The sequence below is a fragment of the Haliotis rufescens genome, unplaced genomic scaffold (genome assembly GCF_023055435.1).
Source record: "Haliotis rufescens isolate VD_foot unplaced genomic scaffold, xgHalRufe1.0.p SCAF_16, whole genome shotgun sequence".
Lineage (NCBI taxonomy): Eukaryota > Metazoa > Mollusca > Gastropoda > Lepetellida > Haliotidae > Haliotis > Haliotis rufescens.
This window is the reverse complement of record NW_025963846.1, coordinates 11,863,680-11,880,507: the sequence shown is the minus strand read 5'-3', so window position 1 is coordinate 11,880,507 and position 16,828 is coordinate 11,863,680. Positions and strand designations below refer to the sequence as shown.

At 42.4% G+C, this 16,828-nt stretch overlaps 1 protein-coding gene across 1 annotated transcript in view; it reads left to right on the top strand.

Moving 5' to 3' along the window:
- Positions 1-16,828, top strand: part of LOC124135067 (reelin-like) — a 123,035-nt gene that overhangs the window by 18,732 nt on the left and 87,475 nt on the right. The window contains exons 9-22 of the mRNA XM_048396870.1: positions 547-1,462; positions 2,486-2,634; positions 2,842-2,993; positions 3,584-3,696; positions 6,496-6,704; positions 7,329-7,457; positions 8,762-8,871; positions 9,497-9,560; positions 9,999-10,232; positions 10,862-11,023; positions 12,630-12,869; positions 13,863-14,162; positions 15,031-15,168; positions 16,123-16,309. Coding sequence (XP_048252827.1) covers positions 547-1,462; positions 2,486-2,634; positions 2,842-2,993; positions 3,584-3,696; positions 6,496-6,704; positions 7,329-7,457; positions 8,762-8,871; positions 9,497-9,560; positions 9,999-10,232; positions 10,862-11,023; positions 12,630-12,869; positions 13,863-14,162; positions 15,031-15,168; positions 16,123-16,309 — 3,103 coding nt within the window. The remainder of the gene's footprint in view (positions 1-546; positions 1,463-2,485; positions 2,635-2,841; positions 2,994-3,583; positions 3,697-6,495; positions 6,705-7,328; positions 7,458-8,761; positions 8,872-9,496; positions 9,561-9,998; positions 10,233-10,861; positions 11,024-12,629; positions 12,870-13,862; positions 14,163-15,030; positions 15,169-16,122; positions 16,310-16,828) is intronic.

Genomic DNA, 16,828 nt, shown 5'->3' with positions numbered 1-16,828 from the left:
GATGTTGGCAGTACAGGTGTGATGTGACAGTGCAGGTCACAGTGTGATGTTGGCAGTACAGGTGTGGTGTGACAGTGCAGGTCACAGTGTGATGTTGGCAGTACAGGTGTGATGTGACAGTGCAGGTCACAGTGTGATGGTGGCAGTACAGGTGTGATGTGACAGTGCAGGTCACAGTGTGATGTTGGCAGTACAGGTGTTACATGACAGTGCAGGTCACAGTGTGATGTTGGCAGTACAGGTGTGATGTGACAGTGCAGGTCACAGTGTGATGGTGGCAGTACAGGTGTGGTGTGACAGTGCAGGTCACAGTGTGATGTTGGCAGTACAGGTGTGATGTGACAGTGCAGGTCACAGTGTGATGGTGGCAGTACAGGTGGGATGTGACAGTGCAGGTCACAGTGTGATGGTGGCAGTACAGGTGTGACGTGACAGTGCAGGTCACAGTGTGATGGTGGCAGTACAGGTGTGGTGTGACATTGCAGGTCACAGTGTGATGGTGGCCGTAAACCAATGTCATGGTATTCTGATTTGACTTTTTTCCAGACCTCCAACCAGCAGCGAGGCAGAGATTCACCTGGTGACTTTACCTGTAGAAGGCAGAAGAGAGGGCATCTGTCTGAGGTGGATTCAGACCCCCTACCCAACCATCTCACCTGCCCCTCCCCCAACCACACCTTACCACCCTACAATACCGCCTCACCATGACACCACATCCGAGTCCCGGACCAACCCAGTGCACTTCCCCGAGAGAGCCCATGATGAGTCCCTCCACACCGAGGCTGAGGAAGAGACCACACTGCCATTTGTCCACTCCACAGTGGCTAGTTCCTCTGCAGCAACAACACATACTGACACTACTAGCCTGCATACGGAGGTCATATCTACAGTTCTGTCTACAGACCCCCCTACAACCCATCCTCCAACCCACACTACCACTGAACCATCCACCCACTCCTCCTCCACCCATTCAACAACCCTCCCTACCACCCAACCAACCACCCAACCAACCACACAACCAACCACACAACCAACCACACAACCTACGTCGCCTTCAATCACCCATCCACCATCCCATCCTACCACTCACCCCTCCACCCATCCAACAACCCATCCTACCACCCTACCCACAACCCAGCCGATGACCTACCCCTCCCCCACTGCCACTTATGCCCCATTGCCCCTCAGACCCTCCCAAGATGAACCCTCACGTTTCACCAAGCACAGAAAGGGATCCAGACCTCGACAACAAGATGCTTCTCGGTTTGTGAAGAAGGGTCTGTTCCGAACAAGGCGCCATCGCCGTGAGTTGCGAGCGCTCACGTCCAACACGTTCAAGAGTTGCTGGGCTATAGATAATGTGGTAGTTGTCAATGTAGCTCACCCTCCCACACAGCTGCACGAGACCTTTGACCCCGTGGACCCAGGCAACTTGATGTTCTTCCCAGGAGGAAATATACGGGTAAGTGTCAGGTCATAATTCATTTTCATCATGATACGATTTTGAAAAATGTGAGCACAGCTACTCTGTAAGCACACATTACGTGGACACCCCTGATGAAACTGAGGTGAACCTAAAAGGTTTAATTGCATAAATTGATGCTCATGATATCAATCACTGGATTGTCTGGTCCCGACTCAATTACTTACAGACTGCCGTCATATAGCTGGAATATTGCAGAGTAACAACATTCTATGCTTTAAGACTCCTCAGGGATATTCATGTAAAACTGCAGCATGGTATCTAAGTGTAAATAAATTGGCATCAAACCTGACTAGTACAAGCAGCCCCCCCCCCCCCCCCCCCCCACACACACACACACATGCACACTCACACACATGTTGCTATATGAGTGCAATAATTTGGGACGCGACATTAAACCCAATTTTACCTCACCTGACTTTAAGAATCCTTGCCATTGTTACGCTGTTAATGTGATGTCAGAGGGACCCTCTCTAGGGGAGGGTCATAAAGAATTCACATATTTGAGGAGGGGCATTCAAAACTGGACATTTTATCATAAAATATCATGCGCTTTTGCATTTTGTCTTTCGGCGAGGGTCATGAAGAGAATGTACAAGTTCATGGGGAGGGTCATCCTAAAATATGACAAGCTTTAGCGGAAGGTCATTATTTTCAGTACATGAGTGCATCAAAAACCTCTCACCCTCCACCACCCCTCACCCCATTCTTCCTGGGGGGGGCGGTTGGGTAGCCTAGTGGTTAAAGCGTTCGCTCGTCACGCCGAAGACCCGGGTTTGATTCCCAACATGTGTACAATGTGTGAAGCCCATTTCTGATGTCCCCCGCCGTGATATTGCTGGAATATTGCTAAAAGCGGCGTAAAACCATACTCACTCACTCACCATTCTTCCTGTAATAAATGGCGGCTGGTCCCTAATTTAGGTTTATCTGTAAGACTAATAGTATTTCACAGAGCATTTTTTCACACAAAACATATTTCTTGCAATGTTTCATCCTCAGCAAACCTGCCAGTCAGACAGCAACACGATGACCTTCATTGAACCTAATCAGACACTGAACTACATGGTGACCCGCGACCTTGACCTTGAACCTGATGTCAGCCCGAGCAGTCTCCTTTATGAACAGTTTGAATTGGGAGTAGATTCAGAGTAAGGACCTGTAATTGTTTCTTGAATGAAAATATATCCAGGTCAATAATAGCAGCCTTTAAAAAGTTGAAATATCTAAAGTTGTGGAAAACAGAAAGAAGGCAGTACACATCATTTATACTTTTTTATATAATTATCATATTTTATTACTTGTCTTCGTATTTTCATGCATAAACATGCACTAATTGAGTTTAAAATTGTCTTCAGCTGGGAGGTTGTAGGTGGCGCTGCCAACGTGCTGTGCGGCATTGTGGACGAGCTGAATGCCCTGGTGATGTTTGAGACAGGGAAGCGGCAGGTCTGCACCGACTACATGGACGTAACAGCTGCTGGGAACCTCCGATTTGTCTTCGGGATAGGTCAGCCATGGAATTACTTGTTAAGAACTCCTTGGTCCACTGAGATGTTGCTGAAGAGTTACTACAATGTTGCCGTAATGAAGCTGTAATGTTACTGCAATGTTGCTACAATATTATCTAAATGTTGCTACAATGTTGCTGTGATATTGCTACAATGTTGTTTCAATGTTGCTGTAATATTTTTGCAATGTTGCCATAATACTGCTGTAATGTCATCGCTGTTGCCATGATGTTGCTGACATTGCTATAATGTCACACAATGCTGCTGTCATGTTGCTGTTATCTGCAGTAAAGTGGTCAAAATGTTGCTGTGACATTGCTGTAATGTTGCTGTTATCTCTTATGATGTTGCAGTAAAGTGGTCAAAATGTTGCTGTGACATTACTGAAATGTTGCTGTGAAATTGCTATAATGTTGCTGTGAAATTGCTATTATTTTGCTGTGAAATTGCAATAATGTTTCTGTGAAATTGCTATAATGTTGCTGTGAAATTGCTATAATGTTGTTGTGAAATTGCTGAAATGTTGCTGTGAAATTGCTGAAATATTGCTGTGAAATTGCTATAATGTTGCTGACAACTCATGTGACAGGTGTGGGAGGGTGCCACTCGTCAGACAAGCCGGCCAGCTTTGTGCAGGTGTACGTGGAAGACCGCAGCGGCAACACATTCTTCATCGACAAACTCAAGCCAGAGGACTACAGGGTAGGTCATCATCATCAGGATTGTTTGCAGTCACCTGATCAGGGTGCTCAACAAAGTGATCTTAGCGCTAAGTTGATCGTAACTCCCATACCTTTACATAGACTTATGACAGCAAAGGTTGTTTTGTACAACGGCACCCAGCAACAGATTACTCTGGGCACCTTAATGATTGCCCTTTGTACCAAAAGCTGACTTGACAAATATGTGAGATGTCACTGTTATCCCTAGAAAAATGGAACAAAATAGGCCTTGAAATTGAAATCCATGATACAGTCATCGATATTCCAACAGTTGAGATTATATCCAAATATTTCAATCTTTGTAGTATCTTAATTTTCACGACAACAATGCAAAACAAACAACCCATTGAATATTTTTGTAACCCAAGCTCACATTCAACATCTTTTCAATTTAAACTGAGCACAAGATCAATTGAGCACATTCATTGTGTTTTGGGATTTATGTTATTGTAATGGGTATATATCAGGACATAGACTCATAGCCGCTAGAAACATGCACAGCTATGTTGAACTGTTAGTTCATGCAGCAGTGAGTTTATGTCTAGATATTCAATGTCAAGGGTTCTCGATGATTCAGACACAGCTTGATATCACATTTTGCACGAAATGGCCCTACAGCACATAATCCTTTGAACAACCTTCATTAGGCAACACGATATATTTTTTTTCGTTTCCCGGGCCTGCCGCCCCAACTGAAAAGCAGTCCAAATAAATCAAACATAACCATATCTATTTTTATTATGTCTCACGCTTGTAATATAGACCCTTTTATACAATAAAAAATGTTAAAGTGAGTGAGTATGGTTTTACACCGCTTTTAGCAATATTCCAGCAATATCACGGTGGGGGACACCAGAAATAAATGGGCTTCACCTATTGTACCCATGTCGGAAATTGAACCCGGGTCTTCGGTGTGACGAGCTAACGCTTTAACCACCAGACCGCCACCCCCACTTAAAAACATGTTATATATAAATCCATGTCCACATCACTATCAGTGATAAAAGAATAAAAGAAACCAACTGCAGCTTTAACTCTATGGCAGAGTGACTTTAAAATAAATAAATAAACAAATAAATAAATAAATAAATAAATAGATAAATAGCTTTTTATTTGTATTTTTATTTCAACCAACCTTGTGTGGAAAAGCTGGAATAAATTCGTGAAACATAAAATTAATGTGAAGGCCTTTGGCAACCTTGATTATGATATCACTATTGTATGATGAATACCCTGCAGCCATTCACTACCCTTGTTTCATTCAGAGCTAGATTTGAATGCAAGATGCTAAATATAGCTGTCCAATCAGATTACGCACAAAAGCTGGAGAAATTCTGTGCTGAGTGCGAGAATGCAGAGATGGAGATGTGATGTCACTTCCTAAATGAAGCTATGGTGCTACAGTAAACTACGTTTATAACTGACATGCTTATAATGAACTGAAGGATATGATGAACTTGTTTTTTTGTCATGGCCACTGCTGTATATATGCTATACATATGCTTATAACAATCATAACAAACTAAAATTAGTGGCCCCTTTAAGTTCGTTATAACCGTAGTTTACTGAGGATGGGTAATACTCACAACAAAATGGAGATAAAACACTGGATAAACGAGGATGTCAACTGTGCTATAACACTGATAATGACTCACTGATGACTGACCCTTGTGTTTCAGCGTACAAGTCTGGTGTCTGTCCTATTGAGGTCGAAGCCAGCATGTCAACTGTGCTATAACACTGATAATGACTCACTGATGACTGACCCTTGTGTTTCAGCGTACAAGTCTGGTGTCTGTCCTATTGAGGTCGAAGCCAGGATGTCAACTGTGCTATAACACTGATAATGACTCACTGATGACTGACCCTTGTGTTTCAGCATGCGAGGCTGGTGTCTGTCCTATTGAGGTCGAAGCCAGCATGTCAACTGTGCTATAACACTGATAATGACTCACTGATGACTGACCCTTGTGTTTCAGCGTACAAGTCTGGTGTCTGTCCTATTGAGGTCGAAGCCAGGATGTCAACTGTGCTATAACACTGATAATGACTCACTGATGACTGACCCTTGTGTTTCAGCGTACAAGTCTGGTGTCTGTCCTATTGAGGTCGAAGCCAGGATGTCAACTGTGCTATAACACTGATAATGACTCACTGATGACTGACCCTTGTGTTTCAGCGTACAAGTCTGGTGTCTGTCCTATTGAGGTCGAAGCCAGCATGTCAACTGTGCTATAACACTGATAATGACTCACTGATGACTGACCCTTGTGTTTCAGCGTACAAGTCTGGTGTCTGTCCTATTGAGGTCGAAGCCAGGATGTCAACTGTGCTATAACACTGATAATGACTCACTGATGACTGACCCTTGTGTTTCAGCGTACAAGTCTGGTGTCTGTCCTATTGAGGTCGAAGCCAGGATGTCAACTGTGCTATAACACTGATAATGACTCACTGATGACTGACTCTTGTGTTTCAGCGTACAAGTCTGGTGTCTGTCCTATTGAGGTCGAAGCCAGCATGTCAACTGTGCTATAACACTGATAATGACTCACTGATGACTGACCCTTGTGTTTCAGCGTACAAGTCTGGTGTCTGTCCTATTGAGGTCGAAGCCAGGATGTCAACTGTGCTATAACACTGATAATGACTCACTGATGACTGACCCTTGTGTTTCAGCGTACAAGTCTGGTGTCTGTCCTATTGAGGTCGAAGCCAGGATGTCAACTGTGCTATAACACTGATAATGACTCACTGATGACAAACTCTTCTGTTTCAGCATGCAAGGCTGGTGTCCCTTCCACTGACGTCGGTGGCGCATGTGTCGGAAGCGAGGATCTGCTGGCTACAGAAGTACAACACGGGGCCGTATCGGGACATCTGGGTGTTAGATGGCATCACCGTGCTGCCATACATGCCTGCCACGACAGACGCTGTGGTCCAGTTCAGTATCAACATGGAGTGTGGGTTGAACTTACAACAAAACAGGTGAGATTGTTGTTACCTTGTAGTGCAGGACAGAGCAGTCTGACCCACGAGTCTTTCATTGTAGCTCAGTGTGCAGAGTTGTGTCCCTTAGCTGCCAAAAACAGTGGTTTGAACCCAGATTCACACTGATTGTTATGATTGGAATGCATTTCTCACAAAGACAGCATGACAGAAATAGTGAAAGTGACATAAATTCTCTCACTCAGTCATTTGTAGCTTGAGAACATCTTGGTCTTTAGGTCCTTGACTAGACTAACATCTAGTCTCTGAAATAAACATGTTTTACAGAAAAAACAGTAGTTAAATTATAGTTATAAAATATAATATAAAGGAGACCAGAGACTTTCTCCTGATACTGGAGTAGTCTAGACTTGCCAAACATTATAGCATGGGCTGTATTAGATATATTTGTTTCAGGGTCTGTATGAAAGACTAGTCCTTGACCTCACACAACATTCAGCATGTGGGTATGGTTCTCTTAAGATTTATGTAAAAATATTGTCTGTATTTTTATTCTATTTCAGGCTAACTATGGTGCCAATGTGTGTATTTTCAAAACATGTGATCAATGTAGTTACCTTTTTAACAATAAAGGACATTGTTTCCAATTTTGTATCACCCCAGTATCAGCCTGGAGTACAGCACTGATCACGGAGACACATGGCACACCCTCCACGAGCCATGTCTGTCCGGCCATTGTGATGGTGCCTACCAGCCACTCTCCTCCACCGTTCACACCCAGGACCACAGCCAGTGAGTGTTAGCTGGACATTCTATTGTATCTCATTCACTGTGTTGCCTCCCTTACTCATGCCAGGATCTGCTGGTCCACACCCAGGACCACAGCTAGTGAGTCATAAGTGTACATTCTATTGTATCTTTGGCACTGTGTTGCCTCCCTTACTCATACCAGGATATGCTGGTCCACACCCAGGACCACAGCCAGTAAGTCATAAGTGTACATTCTGTTGTATCTTTGGCACTGTGTTGCCTCCCTTACTCATACCAGGATCTGTTGGTCAAGGGTTTGAATGCTATAGACTGGCCGGTTAATGATCCTTGGTCTGTCAGCACCATATGATCAGTCGTCATCGGTTTTACCAAGGTAGTTACATGCATGGGGACTTTCAGACCACATCAAGCTGACACCCTGTGATATATCTAAAGAATGGTTAAATTGGTGTTAAACCAAACTCACTCACTCACTCAAATATCAAACCATCAAGATCCCAGCCAGAACTGGTCTTCAGCAACCAATGCTTGTCGTAAGAGGCAACTAAAGGGATCAGGTGATCAGGCTCACTGACTTGGTTGATGCATGTCTTTGTATCCCATTTGTGTGGATTGATGCTCATGATTTCAATCACTGAATTGCCTGGTCTAGACATGATTATTTACTGACTGCTGTCATATAGCTGGAATACTGCAAAACAGTAGGATATACGGAAAATATTTCAATATCAATGATGATTGCAGTTTTTGTTAAGTGCCTGTCTATGTTGGTGTTTTAAACTATGTACTATTTTGACTTAATATCTAAGTGAGCTACAGTGCCTTGGCACTTATAATGTTTAGTAGCTTTCATACTACATACGTTATCTTTAGTCGTAAATAAACAAGATATTTTCTCTGAGTACGGTCACCGGTAAGACAAAAACAAGGACTGGATATCGATACAGATCTTAGAGATCGAAAATGGTTAACTTCATATCGATTAATTATCGATAAATAAATAAGTAACTTTGAGCAAACATGCAAAAAAGTCTGAAAGAAATCAACACACTTCAAGCCACTGGTGAGGACGGACACATTTATGCATGGATTACTCTGTGGACATCAGTTGCTTTTCATCTTTGGCAATTGACTTGATTCACAATAACAAGTCTGTTTCGATAAAGTTAAACTTTATTCACAATTGTTTATGCAAGATATTATCGATGACACAATTTTCATATCGATAATCGTTAATATGTCTTCCCATGGATGATAATTCCGTTTAGCATCTTTTGCCAGCCCTAACATAAACTTTCCTCTGTACCCATGATGTTTTTTACAAGGTGGACCCGCTTCACGTTCCCCATCCCATACAAGGCACTGATGCCATACACAAGGTTCCGCTGGCGGCAGGTGGATGAGTCTGGGGCCCCCAACTGGGCGGTAGATGATGGTAGGTAGGGGGAGCTTCAAGTCTGGACCAGACAATCCAGTGATTGAAATGATAAGCAACATCCAATGCCATCAGGGTACAAGGCCACAGACCTGTGACGATCCGGAGTAGAATAGGTCTTTAGCAACCCATGCTTGTCGTAAGAGGCGACTATGCTTGTCGTAAGAAGCGACTTATGGGATCGGGTGGTCAGGCTTGCTGACTTGGATGATGCATGTTATTGTATCTCAAATCTGTAGATCAGTGCTCATGACATCAATCACTGGATAGTCTGATCCAGACTCGATAATTTATAGACTGCCGTCATATAGCTTGGTTATTGCTGAGTGCACGTTAAACAACAAACAAAATCTGTCTCTGTCACCACTGTGTTCAATCTGTTTCATAGTTCCCCATTGTGGAACTCACTGAGATGATCTGTCCATATAAGGAAATAATTCATTTTCTGTTTTGCCACAAATTGAGTTGCAAGATATGAAAGAACATAAATTCTTGATGTATTTTGATGCAAAAGTATCTCCATCTGTAGCTGATAATAAAAGTATCTCAATACAAATACAAAAATAGTTCTTTTGAATACTGTTTTCTCTTTAGTCAGTGTTGCTACACCTGGTGTTCGTTTCAGTGTTCATTGGCAGTTGTCCTGAGGGCTGCAACAACCATGGCACTTGTGGGCTGGAACAATGCAGGTTGTATTTTTTTTTTTCATTTTTTGTATAACGCTTTTCTTTGTCTCTCTTTATAACTGTACATTCTTAGAAAATTTGTTTCATTATAAATTGTTTAAAAAACAACTGAAAACCCTGTCTGAAAGACTTAGTCTTAAGTCCAAAATATAATGAAGGCAGCTACTATACTAACAAGATATTAGAATATATTATTTCTGGTATAATAGTAGTTTAAAAAACAGTTTTTGGGATCATTGCACTGACATTCTTTCTTCTGATATTGCTCAGTCACTCACTCACTCACTCACTCACTCACTCACTCACTCACTCACTCACTCACTCACTCACTCACTCACTCACTCACTCACTCACTCACTCACTCACTCACTCACTCACAACCACAATGCTAACTGGTATGTCATGGATTGTTATAAGGACGTACTATTGTTTTGTCTGCAGCTGCGACTTCGGCTACAATGGCGCCACTTGCAAGGATTCTGTGGTCCCCAGTCCCTCGTCTTTTATGGAGAGTTTTGAAGACCCCATAGTAGTGACATCATCCATGTTGTTTACCATCCATGGGGCGAGTGTCACCTTTGACTGTGGTGTCATCTCGGCAGGAAAGTCCCTTGTATTCAGTGGAAATGGACCCAGAGTGTTCCTCACAACAGACTTCAATACAACAGATGCACAGTCAGTATATGGATTGATATTTTCATAGCTCACCTGGCTGAAAGTCAAGTTACCTCAATGTGATGCCATGTCTGCAGTGCGTCTTCTTTTGTGCGTCAGTTGTCGTAAACATTTTCTCCTCAGAAAGCTCTGAGCCAATGAAGCTGAAGTAATGAACCACATTTTGCTTGAGAGGTTTGAATCCAAATTTCAAAATGGCCACCGAGGCAGCCATATCGAAAAAGTTATATATAGCCATTAATATGCCATTTTTTTACGAAATCATATTTGGTATTTGTTTCTTATGGGATTCAACAGACCTGTTTGAATATTTGAATATTAATACTGACAGCAACCTTTGTCCAGTGTCTGACATTTAAGACTACATATCCAGGTCAGCTACAGTGCCTTGGCACTTTTTGGGAAGTTTCTGTTTTTAGAGAATATAATTCATTTTATTTATAAAGAGGATAAAGTAGGCAAAATTAATAAAATATAAAATGTTAAAGTATGGGAGTTACGATCATCCAAGAGCTAAGATCGCTTTGTGGAATAGGGCCCAGGAGTGTTTTCAAGTGTCAAATACAAGTAAGATAAAATAATTTCTTAAAGTTTTTAATCTGCTGATGCTACTCTCCTGTTACTCCAAGATACCTCCAGTACTCCGTGCGCGTGGGGAGTCTGTCCACGACCTCGGACTGCCCTCCACCAGATGACCCCACCGAGGCCGTCTACCTCGAGTATTCCTGCAATGGTGGCATCTCTTGGCACTTCCTGCGAGAGTTCTCCATCAAGGACTACCAATCGCCACGGTAACAATATTAATTCATATTTTCATATGACTTCCAAAAGAAATGAGAGATCAAGAGAGGGAGGTCTTATTAGGATTGGGTATAATGATTTGCCGCAATGGTAAAATAATGTCAGTTATTGGTGTCTCCTTCTGTGAAAAGCAATTGATGTGACCTTGTGGTTGAAGTGTTGGCTCTTGATATGATGGGAAGATCTTGATGTGATTCCCCACATGGTGACACTGTGTGAAGCAGATGGTGTCTGTCACAATGCTGGATAGGGATAATACACAATCAAACCTGCCTGCCTGGAACGATCAAACAAACGAAAGAACAATCGAACGATCGAACAAACGAATGAACGAACGAATGACTTGATGAGAGACTGTAATCCATGGTCTGGTGCTTGGAACAATCAAACAAACGAATGAACAAACGAACGATTGAACAAACAAATGAATGAACGAACAAACGAACGAACGAACGAACGAACGAACGAACGAACGAACAAATGAATGAACGAATGAACGACTTGAAGAGAGACTGTAATCCATGGTCTGGTGCCTGGAACAATCAAACAAACGAAAGAACGAACGAACGATCGAACAAACAAATGAACAAAATAACGAACGACTTGAAGAGAGACTGTAATCCATGGTCTTGTGCCATGAACAATCGAACAAACAAATGAATGAAAGAATGATCGAACAAATGAATGAATGAACAAACAAACAAACGAACTAACGAATGAACGAACGACTTGAAGAGAGACTGTAATCCATGGTCTGGTGCCATGAACAATCGAACAAACAAATGAATGAAAGAATGATCGAACAAATGAATGAATGAACAAACAAACAAACGAACTAACGAATGAACGAAAGACTTGAAGAGAGACAGTAATCCGTGGTCTGGTGCTTTTTTCCATTGTGTCTTGTAGTTTGTCATCCCAGTGTTCAGTTCATCTCCGGATAGTTTATGTTAATCACTGACAGATCATGTCATGCACTACCCTTTATACATCTCCCCGAGGCAAGTGAGTTAAGCAGATTTCGGTCGATGGCAGGATTTGCAAAGCATGTGCACCTCCAACTATTTGTCAACAGATATTTTCCAAATCTGTTCATGTTTTTAATCAAGGTGCTCATGTGATTTGATGCACTTCGTGATGTAAGACCTGTTTTATCACAAGATAGATCTTGATTACCTATCAGATCGTCTTGACTGGATGCCGCCATTTTGTTTGAAGCAAATGCAAGTGATACGAGAGGTGGAATCTGATTGGTCCATGGGAGAGGCATAGAAGGGACATAACTCGTAATAGCCGTAATACTCGTAATGGTGGCGCTACGATCAAGCCCAGAAATTCCAGCCTAGTTCGGCAAGGGTGGAAACTGGACTTTTATAGTCAATTAACGCCCTTGGCTCGGGAAGATGCCCTTTATATTGCTTTACTATATTTTCACCAATAAATGTTTAGGTTTCATATTGTGTCATCTGTCACAGACTGATGATGAACTATACTGTATTTCATTTCATCGAGATAGTCACCTTTGCAGGGATTTATTTCACAGATAAGGTTAACCCTACAGTCAACTCTGTAACAAGTCTTGTGTATTTCTTTCAGAGGAGATGCTGTATATCTTCCCAGTGCTGCTCGTGACTCGTCATGTAGATTCCAGTGGCGTCAGCCGAACCACTCCGGTCGTGGCCATGATGTGTGGGCGATCGATGAAGTCAGTCTGGCTAAAGAACTCTCCAACACACTGAGTATTGAGGCGGCAGATATGAAAGATATGGATGAGGAACTGACCACAAACCTTGGCCAACTCGTAGACAGTTACTGTGGGGCCCCCAAGAGTATTAAGTGAGTTACTGTAGCCAATGAATTTCAATCTGAGGGGAGTATACAATCAGGTTAACAGTCACATCAACTAATCCTACCGGGTACCCATTCACGACTGGGTGAACCAAGGTATATTTCGAACAAAAGTCACTTGCCTAAAGAGGCACCACAGCAACGTTTGCTTCAGTGTGATGTAGGACGGAAGTCCTTGAAACACTCGTGTTGAACACGTATACACATGCTTCTACTTTCATCGACCAATGTCGCTTTCCTTCACCTGAGTTGTGGTCTGTGCACTGTTACCACATGCCACATCAAGGCACAAGGATTGTATTGTTATTTGGTGTTGACAAATGAATGACAGAAATGAATGTGGAGCCATAAGCATATCATTTACATGATTGGAATTCTGACTTCTGTCATTCTTTCAATATACAGTAGAACACAGATATAAAGAACTACAAGGGACCAGAGAAATCAGTTCGTTATATCCGTTGTTCGTTATACACGTTTTCCCTCGGAAACGTCCGCCATCTTGGATAATACAAAACACAATACACGTAATTGCAGCATTGATTTGTATTAGCAGTGATCATACAATGGATAACAATTTGTAACTTTCATTTAATAACATTAAATTCATAACATACTACTCTACATTTCTCAGATTTCTCTGGGGTGTCAGTTTATAAAACAGGCCAGTTTTCGCCGCCATTGTGTTGATTCGCCACTGATTGCGTACAGCCAATTGTCAGTGACACTTGACACTGAGTGAGATTTCTCAGTTCGCTATACACGTCACTAATTAGTGATAGGTGGGCTTGTCATGATCAGATATCAGTTCGCTGTATCCGTTAGTTCGCTGTAGAGAGTTCGTTATATACGTAAATTTTATATGATATTATATAGGAGATAAATCGGGGATTTTTTAACAGTTCGTTGTATCTGTTTGTTCGCTATATCCGTGTTTGTTATATCCGTGTTCTACTGTATGGAAAGACACTTTTTTGTCAGTTTTGCAGGAAACGAGAAGAATGGACAAGACCGATTCCTAATGACAGACACGATGCAGATCGGTCCATCCTATATGGTTCAGTTTGACCTGGTGATGGGGTGTCACACGGCATACACGAAGGACATCGACAACCGCCTGTACCTGGAGTACTCCGTCGATCATGGTACCAGCTGGTACCTGGTGCAGGAGCCGTGCCTGCCGCCGATGTTGTGTGACGAGTACCATGCAGGGACGTTGTACGACTCCTCACAATTTACCGAGTGGACACGAACAACGGTCTTGCTGCCGGAAGACACATGGTCAGTGTATTAAATAGTCCAGTAAGGTTGTTGATAGGCATATAGGAGTAGTTATTCAGAGAGACACAACCTTTAAGGATGTCAAGTTCTCGAACTCCGGAGCAGTGGTGACTCAGCATAACACCACTGCCACAGGCTAATTTGCATATCATGTGACCCGACTTTTCTCTTGTTTGTAAACAAACACGCTGTTTCAGAAATCAGTGTAGAACGGACTAATGCAAGTATTTGGGGTCGCTTAACATATTGTTTTGCATAATTATATAGATATGCTACTACAACTACGACAGTGAGTTGCATGACAGTATATATTTATGCATCAACGTGACCGTACCGCCAGCTCTCCATTGGACTTCGATGACAGCACGTAGAGCCTTACAACCAATGTAAACAAAGGATAACTACGCAAAAACAAATAGATTTTCATGTACATGTATTAGGATACTTTCTTAATGAACCGTAACCATTCTTTGACGTTTGTTTCTGAAAATGTGTTGATTTGTCAAACATGAAACGGATGAAAAGCATATTCAATATCTTGAATGGACTGTGAAAGATGTGACGAATCGTCACATGGCGTGGGCCTGTGGCAGAGGTACTACGCTGGCCGGCTGCCGGCAGCATGGAACTCTGGGTAGGAGAGTGGTCAAGTTCTGTGTTCTTATTTCACAATGATTCAAGGCTACTACTGCCACCAGGTGATTGAACACAGGGCAAGAAGTAGCCTTGTAATATAACCAGGGTTACTGCTTGCCGTCATTATTACAAATAATCATTGGATAACAAATAATCAGCCAAAGTTGAAGTCAGGTGATAAATGTCATTGGCTATTACTGAGACGTTTCCGACACCATTTGTGAACAACCAGGTCACCAGGAACCAAGATCCGATGGCGCCAGTCCAACTGGAGCCCCACTGACTCCTGGGCCATCAAGCGGATATACATCGGTCAGCAGTGTCCGTTCATGTGTCACGGACACGGCAAGTGTAATGAAGGGGTGTGCAAGTGAGTACATATGCACTGACAGTCCTTGTATGCATGCAGTGAGGTCATATAACAGTTATACCATACTTTCGATTGCCTCCGTGGTCTAGTGGTAGAGCGTCCGCCCGGAGAGCGGAAAGTCCGGGGTTCGATCCCCGGCCGCATCATACCAAAGGCTTTAAAAGATGGTACTTGTTGTTACCCTGTCTGGAGCTCGGCATTAAGGGGCTAAAACAAGAAACAAGGACTGGTCGGTTCGGAGTCAGTGTACTGTGTCTGAGTGGGGTATTCATGTTAAACTGCGGCATGGTATCTCAGTGAGCTGGCACTATAAATCGGCATTAGTCTGGACTAGTTCAAGCAGCAATACACACACGTGCATGCACATCGCTATATAAGTGCAATAATCTTGAACGCGACGTTAAACCCAATTTCACCTCACCTATACCATACTTTACTCAGGGTATCAGCCAGTACACCAAGTCAAGGAGAGTAAACATTTATTTAACACAGCTGACAAAAATATCTGAAATGGAGATATATTATTTTCAAATGCTTCCTCCATAACTCAGCCCTGGTGGAACAGCTGTAATGTAAGTGGCTTGACAATCAGAATATTCATAAAGAAAATTACACATTCACTTGACTTTGATTATAATTCAAGACTGGAATTGTAAGATTAATGTATTTAATATGGCAACTTGTGAAAAGTGTAGATGTATTATGCACTTTGCCAATACAGTTGAAAGATAGGAAACCATGGCATCCAGATCAGAACTGGGGTATAAGACTGTTTCAACAACAATGAAGATGGTATAATTTGTTTTTCATGATGATTGGGGATGTAACAATTGCTGACATCTGTTGATTGTGATAATGGCAGTGATGATGATGATGATGATGATGATGATGATGATGATGGTGATGATGATGATGATGATGATGGTGGTGATGATGATGATGATTGTCCTTCAGATGTGATGCAGGGTTTACGGGAGACAGCTGCCAACCGAGTACCGGCATGGACACTGACATGCATGCTGACTTCGGTATGAGATACGAGCCCGAGGAAGACTTCCACCGTATCACCGGCGGTGATGTTGTGCGCAGCAACCAAGGATGTGGACCAATACTATCGGGAGAGTCAATATACTTCTTCAAGGTCAGTACTGTGTACTCTCCACTGTGTGTTTGGAAAGAAGAATGCAGGCAGTGTGTTATATAGTTTCACAAACTAGAAGGATCCAAATTGTTATTGGTCTCTTTTGGATATGGGTCATACACCCTGAGAAGCGAATTGTCACATATTACCCTGATATAGCAGTCCCTTTGTAATGGTCTAACTATCTCTGTATATCCACCTACCATGGTATATCTAACTACTGTGGTATGTCTAACTACCATGGTATTTCTAACTACCTTGTTATATCCAACTACCGTGATATATCCAACTACCATGGTATATCTAACTACCATGGTATATCCACCTACGATGGTATATCAAACTACCATGGTATATCCAACTACCATGGTATATCTAACTACCGTGGTACACTGTATATCTAACTACTGTGGTATGTCTAACTACCATGGTATTTCTAACTACCTTGTTAAATCCAACTACCGTGATATATCCAACTACCATGGTATATCCAGCTACTGTGGTATAACCAACTACCAT